This window comes from Pecten maximus, chromosome 1 (assembly GCF_902652985.1).
Source record: "Pecten maximus chromosome 1, xPecMax1.1, whole genome shotgun sequence".
Lineage (NCBI taxonomy): Eukaryota > Metazoa > Mollusca > Bivalvia > Pectinida > Pectinidae > Pecten > Pecten maximus.
The window spans coordinates 46,607,376-46,629,659 of NC_047015.1; the positions used below are offsets into that span (position 1 = coordinate 46,607,376).

Below are 22,284 nucleotides of genomic sequence, written 5' to 3' on the forward strand. Positions count from 1 at the left end.
CTTAAAAGTGTACTTTAAGATATCGTATGGTATTATACAATATAAACATTGTAGACATACAGTATTATATATTGTAGGCACGGTAGAATCATTTTAAAACTAAACTGTGTGATTATTTCAATATCCCAATCATTGACTTTCCATTTCTAGTTAGTAACGTTACTCCTTCTCCTACATTAGCTATCGATACGTTACACTCTAGACGTGGTACTAATAGTTTACAGCCTACACATGGTACTGATACTAAACACTCTATATATCGTAGTGATGTTTACTTCAAAGATATAGGGGCCGCGGTGGCCGAGTGGTTAAGGTGTCCCGACACTTTATCACTAGCCCTCCACCTCTGGGTTGCGAGTTCGAAACCTACGTGGGGCAGTTGCCAGGTACTGACCGTAGGCCGGTGGTTTTTCTCCGGGTACTCCGGCTTTCCTCCACCTCCAAAACCTGGCACGTCCTTAAATGACCCTGGCTGTTAATAGGACGTTAAACAAAAACAAACCAAACTTCAAGGTATCTCATTTTATATTGTACAGATCAATCTGGGGTTTTGAACTGTATATTTGGTCATACTACACTGAAGATATATAATCGGAATTTTACACCACATATCTGATATTATACATCGAAACATGGAATTGTGCGTTGGATATTATTTGGCTGCTATTTTACATACATGGAATTACACTTTTAGACATCTTATTTTTTCAATGCAAACATTGTGCATTATACATATAGTTTTCACTGTAAACATCGTGTAGTAATTTACACTATGTGTATGTTACATACATTTTGTACTTTTATACTTGAGTCTTGGCACTAGTAGTTCACACTGCAGACGCTTACTTCACCCAAATATATATAGACAAAGATTAATTAACCAAGTGTGTGTTACTTGTACTACAACACCGGAAGTAAGTCAGGTGTATCTTTAAAACCTAAAGATACTAGTAATTCTAGTGTCAGTGATAATCTCTGTATCCGCACACTGTGTATAAGATTACACAAGTTCTGTACAATGTTTACCATCACCAAAGAACATTAGCCGACACAAAAGCAAGAAATTAGAAGAAGTTAACACATTGAGGGCCAATGACGATATAACAATAAGTGGCATTGTACAAGTACCAACGATCGTCGCATATTCCCTTTAGAAAAATTGCAATGCCTCGTGGAAAATACCTCATGTCTATTTTTGAGTGTCTGTCAAAAGCATATCGGACTTTTTGCGACCAATCGACATGATATGAAGTGGTATTGCATAATGCTTATTGGTATATCATTGCAGCATATAGGTGAAGAAACAGACTCTTAATCTCGTTTTCGACAAAGCCCTTATGGTTACACTGAGGTAGCACTGCGTGTACTTGTTCAATCATACTAGGATAATTACATAATTTTGATGTATTCATATTCTCTTTATCTTATCAATATGCTGAAATGTATTGGATAATTTTGATCATGTCATGCACTTCTTTGAATCCCTTAAATTTAAATAAGAAATCAGCCAAATCTACGATCGCAAACATGCATTTAGATAGACGTCCCAAAGTTTGTATTCATGAAGCAACCTAATTTGATATGCATTCACATCACGAATGAACGCAATTATATATATATTGTTATAGTAGTAGTCGTTGTGGTCGTCATCTTCGTCGTCGATCAACTAAGCTTGGGATTTCCTCATACATGTAAATAGTCATTATTTTTTTAGGAAACCTTTATGGGGCAGTATATTCGGTTTGCTTACTTGTTTATTTCTATTCTATATACGGGAAGGGAAAATCCGGCAAAAGAAAAAAACATGAGATATACATGTACTTACGTATGAAATCATGGGCAGATTCCAGGCTGTAGCAACCGTGGCCTCAATAGCACACGTGCCGTCCGGTCCTATAAATCCAAAGGTGCCGTTTATGTACTGGTCCGTCATAGCCTGAAGGGAATCCATTGTATCGTCCTGTGTATCTGCGAATAATGTTTCAAGAGAATATCCAGGCAACACTTTTGTTTTCTTGTTAACATCTTTGATGGCCTGAAAGTAGGCACCCCCAATCCACTTTCCCTGACCCTGTCCCCAAACTGAAGTGAGAAAAGACATCTTGACTGCACCATGAGTCGTCGTGGGGGTCACCCTAGGGGATTCCCCGTCCACACCCAAGAAAAGGGTCACACACAGGCTCAGCCAGTGCCACATTCTTGCTAAGCGTCACAGTCCAAAACATATGAATATTTCAAGGTAAATTTTCCATGGTAAACTCCTTTAGCCAACCATTTACATAAAACACACAACTGCATACATAGCCACCCTTTCCTGATCGCTGGTTATGATTCCCTGTGCTATAGTTGACTGCTGAACATCTGTGAATGAAGAAAACTACGTGTTATATCTTATCTCCGATTCCTCTGCTAATACACTAGTACCACAGATTTCAGAAATACAAGTTAAGTGATCTGTGTGGATACACAACCGGTAATCACTCACCAATATGTATTTGTTGTCACAGTACAAACAGTTCACAGATATATATCTATATGTATTAGCCCTCACATATCGCTCGTTAAAACTTGAATTGTATGCTGTATTGATCCCCAATACAACTTTAGTGCTCTTAGCAATACATATTTACACCCGCTCTTGTTACTTCAATCGCCGACAAATGGGCGATCACCTCCTCTCTTTCTTAAACAAATATCCTGCCACACTTATTAAAATCTCCTATAGTGTATCACAGTATAAAAGATCCTATTCATATCAGTTCAGCTGGAAAAAGGAAAACATTTGATCTTAATGAATAAACCAACATTATCAAACAAATGAAATATGTGTGAACGTAATTTCCCGGTATTGTTATTACTGTGTGGACTAGCTGCCGGAGACTACTTCTTAAACTGCTACAGCAACCGCTGGCCACCGCCTATTGGATAATCATGCTGAAATATACCTACGTTACGATATCACGTTATCAAAGGAAGACTAATTATGATAATATCTGCGTCCTCGAAGGAGAGCTGCAGATATCATTTCAATTCGGTCGGCCACAGTAGACATCAGTAGCACCATAAACCGGCTGATTACACAGACTTTATAATACTAAAACAGCTTTCAACATGTCACATGAGCCATATTTATCAATAAAAATTTAATCTATCGCATTTGCAGCGGGAATGTATTTGATGAAAAGTTAACAATAGTGCGATTTCAAAATATATGTCACGTACTTGCCTGTGTGATATGAATAATGGCAATAGTACTAACAGTCTTTAGTGCTAAATAACACTTCATATTAATAAAACAATAATATGTTGCATTCCTTTAAATAGATTTCTTAATAGCAAACGATTTTCATCTACTGTCAACAAAAGTTAACGTGGATTCTACCATGGTTGCTATGCAACGCCAGTTTTGATTGGTTTAAAACCATGTATTATTTTCCAATAACCCACGCTCGTGCCAATAATACACGGTTGCGAATCACGGCTGTTACAATTTTATACAATTTATATCTAATATTCACCCGTTTTATAAAAGGTTACTATAGCCGAGTGGGCTTATGGGTTAGTCTTTCAATAAATTTTTATTACGACACGAGTTCGAATCCTACGGAGGCCCCCCTTTTTTTCTTCTTTTTTTCTTCTATTTTTTTATCCTTTTTTTTTATTTTCAAAATCAATGCCATATGATAGATGCTCTTGATCGTAGTACTGTATTGCCTGTATATTTCATCAACAAATGATGCAATACTCAAGAAATAAATTACAAGATTTTCTCGGGTGTTGCTGTTTTTCTATTAAAAAGAGGTCGATCTCAGAACTAAACAGTACATGGTAGAATAGAAATAATCAACTTTGACTCGTGTATTGTTGCAGGATATACAACGAGGACGAGGATATTTTGCAATTTTAATTAATAACTCAGGCCTGCGGCCTTCGTTATTAATTTAATTGCAAAATATCCTCGTCCTCGTTGTATATCCTGCAACAATACACGAATCATCGTTAATTATTTCTTAAATAAAGAGAACGGTACTGAAAAAGACTTTTCTCCTATTCGTAAACATATAAATACTGTTAAAGAGACCAAACAAATAAATATATTTTTCAACACTTACTTTATTAAGCTTATTTTATTTAAGTTCAAACTTGCCTCATGATCCTAGGAAGAGGTGAAGGGTAAAGTTAAACTCACAACTTACAAGTAAATAAATCTAGCTGTATGTTAACCAAACACATTAAATTACATGTATTCTATATAGTAATGGATATGTATATCGATAGCCTGTCACCATAAAAATCGCACAATGTATCAGTTAGCCAACAATAAGCATGGATCTAAACATTTGATTCCTATACTAGTTTTTCATAGAAAATCACAAACACGTCATTGGAAACCTGATAGCTCTTACATGTGGCAATGATCGAATATTATTTGCGCAGAGGCTTTGTTCACGATAATCTTGAAACACAAGCTATAACAGTGAGTGCTTACACAACATAGATATATTGTTTCATGAGAATTGCGTTCATTCTCTAACATCTGTGATCTGTCCACCCACATAGGTTTACCAAGCAAAGAATTGACCAAAACTATTGTATTTTTAAACGACAATGCTCCTCGCTATTCGAGTGTTTACCTCGCTGAATAAAATAATTAAACTAAATTGCTCATGGTATAATGGACAGAAAAGACCATAACAAAGCATCTATGGAGGTTAAAATGCAGAGGTATTGGATTAAAAGTGATACAAAAGCTGCTGTTTTTCTTTGAATGCGTAGCAAAGAAAATCACTATGTTATATTAAAAAATGTGGGAGTGTTTTGCACTCAGTGGACATACCTGAATAACTACAATGAAAACATACGGACAAGTTGGTATATGGGATTAGTTTCCATCAATATATAACAGATTTGTTATTATTTCAAACGGTGATATTTATTTCATAATCCAAAATTTAATCGGAATATTTTTATCGATATTTTAAATTTGAATATATATATATATATATATATATAAAGCCAAACACAGATCTGCTGTCTCCCTAGTACTTTCGCGGCTACATTCTGCCGCTCTTCAGGGGATTATGAATGTAGCCGCGAAAGTACTAGGGAGACAGCAGATCTCCTGATTGCCAAAATATAACCAGCTTAAACTAAACTTTGAAGAATCACTGAGATGAGACGAAAACGTCTTCGAGTTAATATATATATGTATTAAACAAAAAAAAATTTTTTGGAAATACAGACTTGATATAATATTAATCAGAGTGCAATATATTTGTTACTGGGTACTGGCAAAAGAGTAGTTTGAAGCGATGTCTCTATACTCTATTTAGCCACGTTAAAATCGTTGCGCCATAGATAGACTACCCTTGTTGCAAATAAATCTATCAAATTAAAACTGGGTTATATTTTTGGTTCAATAATTTTAATCTATAAAGATTAGGTAGGATAGTAAATTGATCCATCGATATATGGACCGAAAGCCTAAAAGTACTCAGATTTGTTCGGAGTGTCCTCCAGTCGACCAATATCTATTGAAATCTTAGAATAACAATGCAGTCGTCATTTCTATCTATAAAATATCCTTATGCATAATATATTGTCTTTACTTAGGGGATTAATGCACACTCATTGGCGGAAAACAAGAAATGCATAGCTATTCTAAAATTTAACATCTTTCAACTCTCAAGTATTACAATCCTATACATTTAACAGTACTGTAATAGATTTAAACGCTTTCCGTGCATTAACTATCAATTTATTGTTTACTGTGTTAGAATTCAATAATAGGCAAAACTTAAAATAACCGTGTTTATAGTTAATCATTTTCAAAATTGGAACAAAAGATAATTTAAGTTCACCGTCCTTGTAACATCCAGGGTCATATGAGGACGTTGGGCAATCAACTTTGTGATAACAAGTGATTTGTCTGGAGAAATTTCACATGTTCAGTTAATTGGACTGAAAATGTAGCCGTGTTGATATATCTTAAAATGTCATACATTTCCTTCGTAAAGTATTCTTATCTTGGCACTAAGCTGCTATACACGCCATCCCAACACAGATTGGTGTTGAATTAACGCGGAACTTCATACTTCATATAAAGCAAACGCCCCAGCCTTTATAATCATACAGCTACTTCGTAGTCCACGGTGTAGCTATGATTGCAGAAGTGAGGGCTAGCGTAGTTATAAGGTGGTATATGTCATGAATTTAGGATCATGGGATTTTGAAATAAGTCTTTTACGAAGAAATTGTCGGTGAATGCTGTGAACACTTTTAGGGCCCTTTTTTTAGGGAGATCAGATTGACTGCAAAACATAGATTTGATATCACATTCAACTTTAAAGAAACATTTCTATGAAATATGATAAATCATTTGATTACATGCATTGCAGATCACCTTTTTTTCATTTTGGTGCTAGTTGCTATTTCATTATCAACAATTTCTGCGTTTTTTCTACACAAGTGAGGTTTACGACAGGAAATTCAAATCTTTAGCTTCGGATCAACAACACATAGTGCATATGTGCTCTTGTGCGGATACTTAGATATCTATTATAGTAACACAAATGACGAAGGAACTTCAAGGAAGACAACTTTATAACTCTTGCCCTGACCATGATTCGAACTCATGATCTACGGCACCCAATCGCCCAGCCAGAAATCTATATATATACATTGAGATCCACATCATCTGATGGACGACTTGTAACTTTGATTGTAAAAACGTTAACGAAACGCAACAGTTGTCGTTTTGAATTGATATTTTTTAACTATTTAATCGATACACAAAATATCTACAAGTTTTACTTTATAAACGAAAAATACCGAAATATTCATCTCATCGATTCATTTTTCATTGTATACAGTGTTGCTAACACTGTGCATGTTTCCTGCTTTACAACTTTTCCCGAGGCACAACATCGACAAGGCTACTCGATGATGTATTTTAACACAATAGCGACAATGGGTACATTACGTCATTAACACGCTTAATCGATTTTATGGCTTTCTACAAACTCAGCAAAGTGTCTCTAATACCTCAATTTATTCGCATTTACCAGCTGCCCAACTCATTTCCGCTATTCATAGATTTTCTTTCACTTTCGGGTTCAAATCAAATTCTGAAAAAACGATTTCAACTATTCATTTTTATTTTATTTTAAAATGCCAATATTTGGTACAGCTTACAGTGATACAATTTGAGTTTTGTATTATATATACATACATGGAACCTGCATCATTTTTCTTTCTTTGTTATCTGAACCCTGTTGATAGTGATTATATACGTCGGTATGTACGGCTTCTCCCTAAGCAATAGGTCTGCAAGTCTGGAATTGTTCACGGGATGAAATTCTGAGTGGTCTTTTTTATGAATACATTGCTTTGATATATTGCAACAGCATATTTTCTTAAAGCAGCCATTGTGTCTTGACATAATCACGAGTGATGTAGATGACATCGCCATTAGACTCCCTTTCGCTGTTTATAAACATGCAATAGTGATGTTAGAAAAGAGTCCCGAATCCCACAATGTACGTGCGTCTCGCACTTCTTCGGTTTCAAGGGAAACTCCAAAGACATCCTGTTAAGTCTGTCATTGTACTTTAAATGTCCCCTTCAGACAATAATTATCTTCTTAACTACTTTTCATTGACCATTATTATCCCCACAAGGTTACGGTGCAGTTTTTATTTACTGTACCAAAATAGCGATATGGCAGTGAAATTATAATTAACGTAGTCCGTGAGTGACCTTCTGACCTACGAACCCCAGCCTTACATGACCTTGGTGATTAGACAAACCAAATAATTATAGTAGCCAGCAATTAATTGATGAATTAAGCTAACATTTAAGCATTGATGTCAATTTTTTTTTAGTTTCATTGGGGTATGAAACAAATTTTGTTTGCAAACTGTATGAATCCGCGCGGATTCTTACAGAAGTTTGCAAACAAAATTTGTTTCATACCCCGATGAAACTAAAAAATAATTGACATTAACGCTTATAATTAATTTTTGAAAATGATTTTCTAATTCAAAACATGTTTTATGTACAATTTTACTGGTTTTAAATGGGATTCTTTTTCTCAAATCAATACGCAACGTCAATTGTCGTATTGTGACGTCACATTTTTCGCGCCATTCTCGGAATTTCATCTCGTCCTAAGCATACAACGACGAAATCAGAACTCAAGGTCAATTCAAATATTTGAGTTGAGTAATATCAAAATATTCGGCCTAATTAATACACATATTCACCAGGACTACAGGAACGTTATCGTTTTGAATAACTCAACACAAACCAACCTCAATTTCAACCGTTAATATAAATGATTATGTTTCCATAGTAACCTACCTTATTTTTATCAATATCATTTTTTACAAAATCCTTCGAGCATTGATTACCAAACCATTGTTCAACCACGGAAAATTTTCTAAATAGGAGTCTTTAACAAGTGTTTACCATTTTTAACAAGTTCTTACAGACTGGGCTTGGATTGTTCCAGAGTAGAACCATTCATCGTTAATGAATGATATTAAAATAGGCAGTTGGCATATCCTTACGCGGGCGTCATTGTAACAAACAGCATCTGTGTGCCTTCGCCACTCATGGAAACCAGGGCATTATATAACTTAGCTTAGGGTTTTAATGAATCAGATTGGAATAGCTACATATTAACATTTTCGCTGTTACGTACAAAATATAGGGAGGGATAATCAACAATTTTATATATATATCATTTTTCTTCTTGCTTTTTCTTCAATCTTGTGTTTTCTCGGGAATAAGAGAGGAATACTAAAATGAAAATCAAACTGTTACATAGAACACTTCCGGAAATATTCGCTCAATTGATGGATCAAATTTTTTAAAAAGAATTGTTGTCCCAATCCTGTGCTTGTTCAGTGCAGACAGACAAACATACAGACAGTAACCAAACAGACAGACACACAGACACACAGACAGACACACAGACACACAAAGACACAGACAGACACACAGAATTCGTCACTGTGCCATTCATACATAATGGGCCAAGAGATACAAATCATTGTACACAATAAAATTATGGATTTCAATTCTCCTAGCCATATGTTACTGATACTGACCAGACCTAGCGTGTTGTAGATATCAGTTACATGTTCTACAATAATGTACAACATGACAGCGAACAACCGACAGCTATTTAGGATAGAAACAATACAAGAAAATATTGATGGATTGGACGTTTATGGTTCATAAACACTAAATGGTCTTTCAGTGAAGGCTGTAGCGTAGGTAATAAATAACGTTACGGCAATCTATATTAGAAAAACATAAAATAAACGAAACAATGCGCGCAGCAAAACGCTGAAACCAACAATAGCATACTTACTGAGAGACGAATTATATAGACTAAAAATATGAGTGCTATATCTTTTGTTTACCAAACATTCGCGAGTCTATATTTTACTTGCATTATGATTGCACGCTAAAACGGATATATTGTGATGGTAATAGTAATAGCCTAACACTGCCATATTCGCTATAGTGTAAAGGCATTATTGAATAGTATATATGTAAAAATTGCTTCAATGTAATTAGTATTGTGTAGCAACTTACGAATGTATATTTGGTGTTCGTAGTGTGGCGTAGTTCTGCCGAATTCCCACCTTAGGATTTCTTTAAAAGGTCGTTTTTCATTTATTCATTTCATGAGGGCCTTTCTTATAATATGTTTACATTCATTATGTTTATAATGTTTCATTCTGTCTTTGTATGATGGTATGTCAATGCTATTCTTATGCATTCGTGCTATTCTTATTCTTGATACATTTTAAAAGGGCATGATGTTTTTAAATAAATTGTCATCTTGTATGAAATGTTTTCACCATATGGCCTTTAAGCAATCTACCGAGGACATAATAGATACAACCTCAATCATCGGTGAGTTATTTCTTTATAAAATGTACAAAGTAAATCAATTACGGGTTCTGTCTTGGCTGTACCAAAAGGAGTGACAATTTTAACTCGAGGCGAAAGCTTTCTTGGTTCAAAGCATCCTTTGTTGATGAAAACAATTCGCTTCCAAATAAAAAAAAATGTACACAATAGTTTATAGCTTGTTTGATATTCTTAATTAACAAGTGTTTCTCTAAAATATATAACTGACAAGAAAAAGCCACACTATTACACAATGGAACCCTCCAACCCATATATGTATATTGTTTGAAATAAAATAAAATTGAACCCTCCACCCCAAATAAATATTGTTTGAAATAAAATAAAATTGAACCCTTCACCCCAAATAAATATTGTTTGAAATAAAATAAAATTGAACCCTCCACCCCAAATAAATATTGTTTGAAGTAAAATAAAATGGAACACTCCATCCCAAATATATATTATTTGAAGTAAAATAAAATGGAACGCTCAACCTCAAATATCTGTTGTTTGAAGTAAAATAAAATGAAACCCTCCACCCCATATAAACATTGTTTTAAGTAAAATAAAATGGAACGCTCCACCTAAATTATGTATTGCTTGAAGCAAAATAAAATGGAATGCACCATCCCAAATATATAATGTTTGTAGTAAAATAAAATGGAACACTCCACCTAAAATATATATTGCTTGAAGCAAAATAAAATGGAATGCTCCATCCCAAATATATACATATATACACGAAAATAAAACAGACATTTGAACATATTATGACTATATATATGTATTTCGTTCGGTGTAATTTGTCATAGAATCCATTAGATGAATTGAACTGTAAGATATTACCCGTATGTTACTTGGGTTACTCGCAGATTGTTACGGTTTCTATATCCTTTCCATTATCGTAAATACGCAAGCAGATTTTTCTTCATTTAGTAGACCCCATGGTAGGTTTATTTGACAACAGGTTCTCGGTATATTAAATGTCATAAATAGGAGGATGGGTATCAAAATCCTTATTTTGTGTAAGAATCATTGTAACCAGAGTATAATAAATGGCACTGTTGAGCTGAGTCAAGGTTATCATAAAATGTCATCGCGAAAGTAAGATAAGTTAGCGTTCTATTACACGTGTGGATAGGGACCCACACACATCCACATTGATCCACACATCCACACGGATCCTCACATCCATCTCCCCGGGGACCCACACACACACAAGGATCTACACATCCACCCATCTCCCCGGAGACCCACACACACATAAGGATCTACACATCCACCCATCTCCCCGGGGACCCACACACACACAAGGATCTACACATCCACCCATCTCCCCGGAGACCCACACACACATAAGGATCTACACATCCACCCATCTCCCTGGGGACCCACACACACCCACAAGGATCCACACATCCACCCATCTCCCTGGGGACCCACACACACCCACAAGGATCCACACATCCACCCATCTCCCCGGGGACCCACACACACCCACAAGGATCCACACATCCACCCATCTCCCCGGAGACCCACACACACACACATAAGGATCTACACATCCACCCATCTCCCTGGGGACCCACACACACCCACAAGGATCCACACATCCACCCATCTCCCCGGGGACCCACACACACCCACAAGGATCCACACATCCACCCATCTCCCTGGGGACCCACACACACCCACAAGGATCCACACATCTCCCCGGGGACCCACACATACCCACAAGGATCCACGCATCCACCCATCCTCCGGGGACCCACACACACCCACAAGGATCCACACATCCACCCATCTCCCCGGGGACCCACACACACCCACAAGGATCCACGCATCCACCCATCCTCCGGGGACCCACACACACCCACAAGGATCCACACATCCACCCATCTCCCTGGGGACCCACACACACCCACAAGGTTCCACACATCCACCCATCTCCCTGGGGACCCACACACACATACAAGGATCCACACATCCACCCATCTCCCCGGGGACCCACACACACCCACAATCATCCTCACATCCACCCATCTCCCCGGGGACCCACACACACCCACAAGGATCCACACATTCACCCATCTCTTCGGGGACCCACACACACCCACAAGGATCCACACATTCACCCATCTCTTCGGGGACCCACACACACACACAAGGATCCACCCATCTTCCCGGGGACCCACACACACACACAAGGATCCACACATCCACCCATCTCCCCGGGGACCCACACACACACACAAGGATCCACACATCCACACATCTCCCCGGGGACCCACACACAGCCACAAGGATCCACACATCCACCCTATCTCCCTGGGGACCCACACACAACCACAAGGATCCACATATCCACACATCTCCCCGGGGACCCATAAAAACAACAAAGAATACCGACATGATAACAAAACCATAACTCAAACGCGTAATCAAGGGCAAACATATAGATTAGCATGGAGACTTCTCCCATCCCCTCACCACAAACTCCACTCTTCCAATCCAGATTGTTTCCATACTTTTGATTATGTTAGGGTGTTTTTTTTTCAAATGATCTCTAACTCTCGAGGAAAAAAATCTACGTCCCTGTCTGTTTGCCACGATGTATAAGCGTATATATATTGATATGAACCAGAGATAAAACCAAAAATAAACGGATACGAAAAGAGTTGCATGGCTTTGAAGTGAGAAAACAGGTTTATAACTGAAATGGGAAATAATAGAAGAGTTGATATACTGCTAAGATTTATCATCAAATGATTTTCTTTCCATTATTACATCACAGTTCGGTTGAACCACAATGTGATGGTTATAACACAAGAGGGCTATTAAATAGGACGGACGTTGCTGTGAGTTTTATTACAGCTGGCAAAAAAGTAATTAATCAGCAATAGGAAATTTACTTAAACAAAGATTAAGACGTATTTTTATATTATTATTCCGAGTGTGTCTTTATTGTCTACTTTATACTTATATATGAGGCGGATAGTCTGTAACATCAGTTGATAGTGGTATGCAGCCTTTATATGGGAAACTTCATTACAAAAAAATGATGATTTATTATGATTAGTTTGTTCTAGTGGCTTAACGTCCTTACAACAGCCATGGTCACGTGAGGAGGGCTGTCGAGGGGACACACTAAGAAAACAGCACAGAAAGACAAAGCGGTTTGTTTGGTTTGTTTTTATTTAACGTCCTATTAACAGCCAGGGCCATTTAAGGACGTGCCAGGTTTTGGAGGTGGAGGAAAGGCGAAGTACCCGGAGAATAACCACCGGCCTACGGTCAGTACCTGACAACTGCCCCACGTAGGTCCAGTGGTGGAGGGCTAGTGTTAAAGTGTCGGTACACCTTAACCACTCGGTCATCGCGGCCCCCTCAAGACAAAGCAGTTAGGAATAAAAAGGAAATATTTAAGATCCCAAGTATTGCACTGGGGCACAAGATCTATTTTGATCTTTTCAATCTCTTCATTGTCTCCTAATTAGAAGGCACAGAAGAAACTCCCCTGATTCTTCAGAAGGACCACTTTTAGTCGCCGTCTACGATCAACATGTAGAGGAATGCAGCTGGTCTTATTCTTGAGCTCTCCAATGTCTTCTGAATAGGAGAGAAAGGAGAAACCACCTCCACCCAACAGGGGCCCCACAGTTAGTCGCTTTTTACGACACGCAGTGAGATACAGATTCTTTACTCGCTAAATATGATTAGTAATGTCTATTTAACTATGCCGACAGCATGGTTATCATTGTAGATAGAGCCGTAAGCATTGTATAGACAAATGTTATCTAAATGTAAAGAGGCAGTGGCGTGTGTATTACAGGGAGCATATATCGGATTACCGTGAATACATAGGTCGTGTGATGAGTGTCGTTGTAATATGGACTTCATTACACAAGATCAATAATTGAATATATCATGAAATACAGTAAGATCGATTTCGTTTTAAGCAAAAGGTCAAGTGTAGCAACAACAGAGAATACCGAAATCAAAACGGCACCGTAATTCCTTTGAATAAGTATACGGGGTTTTAGACTAAGTATTCCGGAAGGAAGGCGTCTTCAGCCGACATCTGTCATGCAAATCTAGGTCAAATCCAGGTCAAGTCATTTTTCTAAATGAAATTTCATCACAAAACAAATATTCGCTAAAAGTCAACGATAATTTAAATTTGTCTCTGCATGAAACCTGTTACATTATAATTTCCAACGCGGGCGTTATCTTTGCTCCAGTAGAGACAATAACGTGATATACGTATGACGTCATAATAATGAAATCACACGTGTGCCATACGATATATGGAAGAACGGTAGGCCATCTTCACACAGAAACTTCCTCCTAATGTAGGTTTACAGTTTTGTTTACTCGTCGGAATTCTTTCTCTCAATAACAACAGCGACAGTCCATCATCTATCCCATTATTGTACTCAAAGGAAATCAAAACGCGGCACATAACTAGACAGATATAACTGTCGAAATGGCGGGTGCTTTTAAATAAAGCCAAACATGATTAGGTACACATTAAATGACAGAAAACTAATGTGTTCAACTTCGAGTTTTCTTTTAGTGAACTTTTCATTAATTTCTGCAGACTCTTATGCTCGTGTGTCCTACAGACTACAGGTTATGGAGTCAGCACTCTACTAGTGTGGTGATGAGAGGGAAAGTTGTCATCTCAGTAAGAAAGGGGAGATAATTAAAAAGTATTCGACAGAGACTTGTAATGCGAACGAAACATAACACAATATCTATAAACCGTATACGGTAAATTATAAACGTTACACAATATATATAAACCGTTCACGGTAAATTATAAACATTACACAATATATATAAACCGTTCACGGTAAATTATAAACGTTACACAATATATATAATCCGTACACGGTAAATTATAAACGTTATACAATATCTATAAACCGTATACGGTAAATTATAAACGTTATACAATATCTATAAACCGTACACGGTAAATTATAAACGTTATGCAATATCTATAAACCGTTCACGGTAAATTATAAACGTTATACAATATATATAAACCTTACACGGTAAATTATAAACGTTATACAATATGTATAAACCGTATACGGTAAATTATAAACGTTATACAATATCTATAAACCGTATACGGTAAATACATAGACGTTATACAATATCTATAAACCGTAAACGGTAAATTATAAACGTTATACAATATCTATTAACCCTATACGGTAAATTATAAACGTTATACAATATCTATAAACCGTATACGGTAAATTATAAACGTTATACAATATCTATAAACCGTACACGGTAAATTATAAACGTTATGCAATATCTATCAACCGTATACGGTAAATTATAAACGTTATACAATATCTATAAACCGTACACGGTAAATTATAAACGTTATGCAATATCTATAAACCGTTCACGGTAAATTATAAACGTTATACAATATATATAAACCTTACACGGTAAATTATAAACGTTATACAATATGTATAAACCGTATACGGTAAATTATAAACGTTATACAATATCTATAAACCGTATACGGTAAATACATAGACGTTATACAATATCTATAAACCGTAAACGGTAAATTATAAACGTTATACAATATCTATTAACCCTATACGGTAAATTATAAACGTTATACAATAGATATAATCCGTACACGGTAAATTATAAACGTTATGCAATATCTATAAACCGTACACGGTAAATTATAAACGTTATGCAATATCTATAAACCGTATACGGTAAATTATAAACGTTATACAATATCTATAAACCGTATACGGTAAATTATAAACGTTATATAATATCTATAAACCGTATACGGTAAATTATAAACGTTATATAACATCTATAAACCGTATACGGTAAATTATAACCGTTATACAATATCTATAAACCGTATACGGTAAATTATAAATGTTATACAATTTCTATAAACCGTACAAGGTAAATTATAAACGTTATGCAATATCTATAAACCGTATACGGTAAATTATAAACGTTATACAATTTCTATAAACCGTACAAGGTAAATTATAAACGTTATACAACATATATAAACCGTATACGGTAAACTATAAACATTCTACATATCTATAAACCGTAAACGGTAAATTATAAACGTTATACAATATATATAAACCGTACACGGTAAATTATAAACGCTATACAATATCTATAAACCGTATACGATAATACATAGACGTTATACAATATCTATAAACCGTATACGGTAAATTATAAACGTTATGCAACATCTATAAACCGTATACGGTAAATTATAAATGTTATACAATATATATAGACCGTTCACGGTAAATTATAAACGTAATACAATATCTATAAACCGTACACGGTAAATTATAAACGCTATGCAATATATATAATCCGTACACGGTAAATTATAAACGTAATACAATATCTATAAACCGTACACGGTAAATTATAAACGTTATGCAATATCTATAAACCGTATACGGTAAATTATCAACGTTATACAATATCTAGAAACCGTATACGGTAAATTTTAAACGTTATATAATATCTATAAACCGTATACGGTAAATTATAAACGTTATATAACATCTATAAACCGTATACGGTAAATTATAACCGTTATACAATATCTATAAACCGTATACGGTAAATTATAAATGTTATACAATTTCTATAAACCGTACAAGGTAACTTATAAACGTTATGCAATGTCTATCAACCGTATACGGTAAATTATAAACGTTATACAATTTCTATCAACCGTACAAGGTAAATTATAAACGTTATACAACATATATAAACCGTATACGGTAAACTATAAACATTCTACATATCTATAAACCGTAAACGGTAAATTATAAACGTTATACAATATATATAAACCGTACACGGTAAATTATAAACGTTATACAATATCTATAAACCGTATACGATAATACATAGACGTTATACAATATCTATAAACCGTATACGGTAAATTATAAACGTTATGCAATATCTATAAACCGTATACGGTAAATCATAAATGTTATACAATATATATAGACCGTTCACGGTAAATTATAAACGTTATACAATATCTATAAACCGTACACGGTAAATCATAAACGTTATGCAATATATATAATCCGTACACGGTAAATTATAAACGTTATGCAATTTCTATAAACCGTACACGGTAAATTATAAACGTTATGCAATATCTATAAACCGTTCACGGTAAATTATAAACGTTATGCAATATCTATAAACCGTACACGGTAAATTATAAACGTTATGCAATATATATAATCCGTACACGGTAAATTATAAACGTTATGCAATTTCTATAAACCGTACACGGTAAATTATAAACGTTATGCAATATCTATAAACCGTACACGGTAAATTATAAACGTTATGCAATATCTATTTATCGTATACGGTAAATTATAAACGTTATGCAATATCTATAAACCGTTCACGGTAAATTATAAACGTTATGCAATATCTATAAACCGTACACGGTAAATTATAAACGTTATGCAATATATATAATCCGTACACGGTAAATTATAAACGTTATGCAATTTCTATAAACCGTACACGGTAAATTATAAACGTTATGCAATATCTATAAACCGTACACGGTAAATTATAAACGTTATGCAATATCTATAAACCGTACACGGTAAATTATAAACGTTATACAATATATATAAACCTTACACGGTAAATTATAAACGTTATACAATATGTATAAACCGTATACGGTAAATTATAAACGTTATACAATATCTATAAACCGTATACGGTAAATACATAGACGTTATACAATATCTATAAACCGTAAACGGTAAATTATAAACGTTATACAATATCTATTAACCCTATACGGTAAATTATCAACGTTATACAATAGATATAATCCGTACACGGTAAATTATAAACGTTATGCAATATCTATAAACCGTACACGGTAAATTATAAACGTTATGCAATATCTATAAACCGTATACGGTAAATTATAAACGTTATACAATATCTATAAACCGTATACGGTAAATTATAAACGTTATATAATATCTATAAACCGTATACGGTAAATTATAAACGTTATATAACATCTATAAACCGTATACGGTAAATTATAACCGTTATACAATATCTATAAACCGTATACGGTAAATTATAAATGTTATACAATTTCTATAAACCGTACAAGGTAAATTATAAACGTTATGCAATATCTATAAACCGTATACGGTAAATTATAAACGTTATACAATTTCTATAAACCGTACAAGGTAAATTATAAACGTTATACAACATATATAAACCGTATACGGTAAACTATAAACATTCTACATATCTATAAACCGTAAACGGTAAATTATAAACGTTATACAATATATATAAACCGTACACGGTAAATTATAAACGTTATACAATATCTATAAACCGTATACGATAATACATAGACGTTATACAATATCTATAAACCGTATACGGTAAATTATAAACGTTATGCAATATCTATAAACCGTATACGGTAAATCATAAATGTTATACAATATATATAGACCGTTCACGGTAAATTATAAACGTTATACAATATCTATAAACCGTACACGGTAAATTATAAACGTTATGCAATATATATAATCCGTACACGGTAAATTATAAACGTTATGCAATTTCTATAAACCGTACACGGTAAATTATAAACGTTATGCAATATCTATAAACCGTTCACGGTAAATTATAAACGTTATGCAATATCTATAAACCGTACACGGTAAATTATAAACGTTATGCAATATATATAATCCGTACACGGTAAATTATAAACGTTATGCAATTTCTATAAACCGTACACGGTAAATTATAAACGTTATGCAATATCTATAAACCGTACACGGTAAATTATAAACGTTATGCAATATCTATTTATCGTATACGGTAAATTATAAACGTTATGCAATATCTATAAACCGTTCACGGTAAATTATAAACGTTATGCAATATCTATAAACCGTACACGGTAAATTATAAACGTTATGCAATATATATAATCCGTACACGGTAAATTATAAACGTTATGCAATTTCTATAAACCGTACACGGTAAATTATAAACGTTATGCAATATCTATAAACCGTACACGGTAAATTATAAACGTTATGCAATATCTATAAACCGTACACGGTAAATTATAAACGTTATGCAATATCTATTTATCGTATACGGTAAATTATAAATGTTATACAATATCTATAAACCGTTTACGGTTAATTATAAACGTTACATAATATATATAAACCGTATACGGTTAATTATAAACGTTAAACAATATGTATAATCCGTATACGGTAAATCCATAAACGGTATTTTATAAGTGTTATACAGCCTATATCAACCATTAACGGCATTTTGTAAACGCTGATCTCTCAAATGTTGACGTTATGGCAGATATAATTAAGATTGTTTATTAGGTAGGCTTTTCTGGTCTCTACTTACGGAAACAAACATACAAAATCGAAAATTGATCGACAGATTGATTGACTTTGGCAAGTGATTTGGTTAAGTAAATGTCGTAAAAAGCACGGACGACTCCGGCTGTAGCCAGTGTTAACAGACCGAGTGTTAACAACCCGATGATAATGGAGCTTTGTTGTTTTCTTTATTTGTTTTATGCTGACAAGACACTTTAAAGGCAAATGCGGAGATAACATATTACTAAGGTATGTAGGTGGCGGCCACCCACTGCGCATGCCCGTCTTACGAGGCTGGGACACTGATGCTTCCTTTCTCACGGGCTGAGACACAGCTTCCGTCGACACCCAGAGATTGGCAGTACGTTTCACTTAACCGTTTTATAAATAGAATGTTGGCAACGTGTTTAAAAGCGAGAGTGCTATTTACAATAGATATTCATCAGCTATCAGCTATTGATAAGGTACAGCAATTGTTGAAGTATTTTAAAAGAAATAAAATATGTTTGATAAAAAAAAATCTGAAATAACACGTGTATACTAAAAAAAAAAACACTTAGGAAATAGAAAGTGGGCGGATAATACGTAATTATGTACTAGACCTATATGGCGTAAAAGCATTATTCAATCAGCATTATCAAAAACTGAACAAAAAAATGTTTGTTTTTTACATAACATCAAAATGGCCTTAACGTTCTCTAAATAAAACAACCAAATCTTTGTGATATTGTAATTAAAATTGACATATTAACCACTAAACGTTGATAAACACTTACAGGACCAAATGATGACTCGGGAACTGTCGGGAAGACTGATTAGAAACAGAAACGAAGTATTAATTATGAGTTAGAAGGAATTCCGTGCAAATCTTTACCAAACTGAAATTCTAGATGTCGCTACATGAGTTTGCATTTCGTAAAATTGAAAAAAAAAAGTTTCTGGATTTCTTTGTCATTAAGTTAATACCCTAACAGCAGGGGTGGTCGCAATACATGTCGGCCACGGAAATATGAAATATACAGACAGGTTTGGAAAGTTATTCTCCTTTCCAATTCCAGTGTAAAAAGTTTAAAACAACCAATAGAGTCTTTCCAGTTCTCCGACCTTGTAACAGTAGATCTATTTACAAACTTTCATATAGACCCTAGACATTACCACAGTTTGGTATTACAAACACTTATATAGACACTAGACATTGTCACAGTTTGGTATAACAAACACTCATATAGACCCTAGACATTGTCACAGTTTGGTATTACAAACACTCATATAGACCCTAGACATTACCACAGTTTGGTATTACAAACACTTATATAGACACTAGAGATTACCACAGTTTGGTATTACAAACACTCATATAGACCCTAGACATTACCACAGTTTGGTATTACAAACGCTCATATAGACACTAGACATTACCACAGTTTGGTATTACAAACACTCATATAGACACTAAACATTGTCACAGTTTGGTATTACAAACACTCATATAGACACTAGAGATTACCACAGTTTGGTATTACAAACACTTATATAGACACTAGACATTACCACAGTTTGGTATTACAAACACTTATATAGACACTAGACATTACCACAGTTTGGTATTACAAACACTTATATAGACACTAGACATTGTCACAGTTTGGTATTACAAACACTTATATAGACACTAGACATTGTAACAATTTGGTATAACAAACACTTATATAGACACTAGAGATTACCACAGTTTGGTATTACAAACACTCATATAGACACTAGACATTGTCACAGTTTGGTATTACAAACACTCATATAGACACTAGACATTGTCACAGTTTGGTATTACAAACACTCATATAGACACTAGACATTACCATAGTTTGGTATTACAAACACTTATATAGACACTAGACATTACCACAGTTTGGTATTACAAACACTCATATAGACACTAGACATTGTCAGTTTGGTATTACAAACACTCATATAGACACTAGACATTGTCACAGTTTGGTATTACAAACACTCATATAGACACTAGACATTACCACAGTTTGGTATTACAAACACTCATATAGACACTAGACATTGTCACAGTTTGGTATTACAAACACTCATATAGACACTAGACATTGTCACAGTTTGGTATTACAAACACTCATATAGACACTAGACATTACCATAGTTTGGTATTACAAACACTTATATAGACACTAGACATTTGTCACAGTTTGGTATTACAAACACTTATATAGACACTAGACATTACCACAGTTTGGTATTACAAACACTCATATACACATTACCACAGTTTGGTATTAAAAAACACTCATATAGACACTAGACATTGTCACAGTTTGGTATTAGAAACACTCATATACACATCACCACAGTTTGGTATTACAAACACTCATATAGACCCTAGACATTACCACAGTTTGGTATTACAAACACTCATATAGACCCTAGACATTACCACAGTTTGGTATTACAAACACTCATATAGACACTAGACATTGTCAAAGTTTGGTATTACAAACACTCATATAGACACTAGACATTACCACAGTTTGGTATTACAAACACTCATATAGACACTAGACATTACCACAGTTTGGTATTACAAACACTCATATAGACACTAGACATTACCACAGTTTGGTATTACAAACACTTATATAGACACTAGACATTGTCACAGTTTGGTATTACAAACACTCATATAGACACTAGACATCACCACAGTTTGGTATTACAAACACTCATATAGACACTAGACATTGTCACAGTTTGGTATTACAAACACTCATAAAGACACTAGACATTTTCACAGTATGGTATTACAAACACTCATATAGACATCACCACAGTTTGGTATTACAAA

At 34.6% G+C, this 22,284-nt stretch overlaps 2 protein-coding genes across 3 annotated transcripts in view; both read right to left on the reverse strand.

Moving 5' to 3' along the window:
• The window catches only part of LOC117335526 (guanylate cyclase 32E-like), a 119,444-nt gene that overhangs the window by 72,228 nt on the left and 24,932 nt on the right, over positions 1 to 22,284 (reverse strand). Inside the window, exon 2 of one of the 2 annotated variants that reach the window (XM_033895582.1) lies at positions 1,826 to 2,361. In XM_033895582.1, coding sequence (XP_033751473.1) covers positions 1,826 to 2,197 — 372 coding nt within the window. In that variant the 5' untranslated portion in view covers positions 2,198 to 2,361. Of the gene's footprint in view, positions 1 to 1,825; positions 2,604 to 22,284 lie in introns of those variants that run through there. The other variant, XM_033895572.1, reaches the window with a different exon arrangement.
• On the reverse strand, positions 11,485 to 12,339 carry LOC117314939. Its single transcript, XM_033869075.1, has one exon. The coding sequence runs from the start codon at positions 12,337 to 12,339 to the stop codon at positions 11,485 to 11,487; it is 855 nt and encodes a 284-aa protein (XP_033724966.1).

Excerpts from the sequence above, each read along its gene's own strand:
- LOC117314939 (XM_033869075.1), bottom strand. The coding sequence starts at position 12,339 with ATGTCGGTATTCTTTGTTGTTTTTATGGGTCCCCGGGGAGATGTGTGG.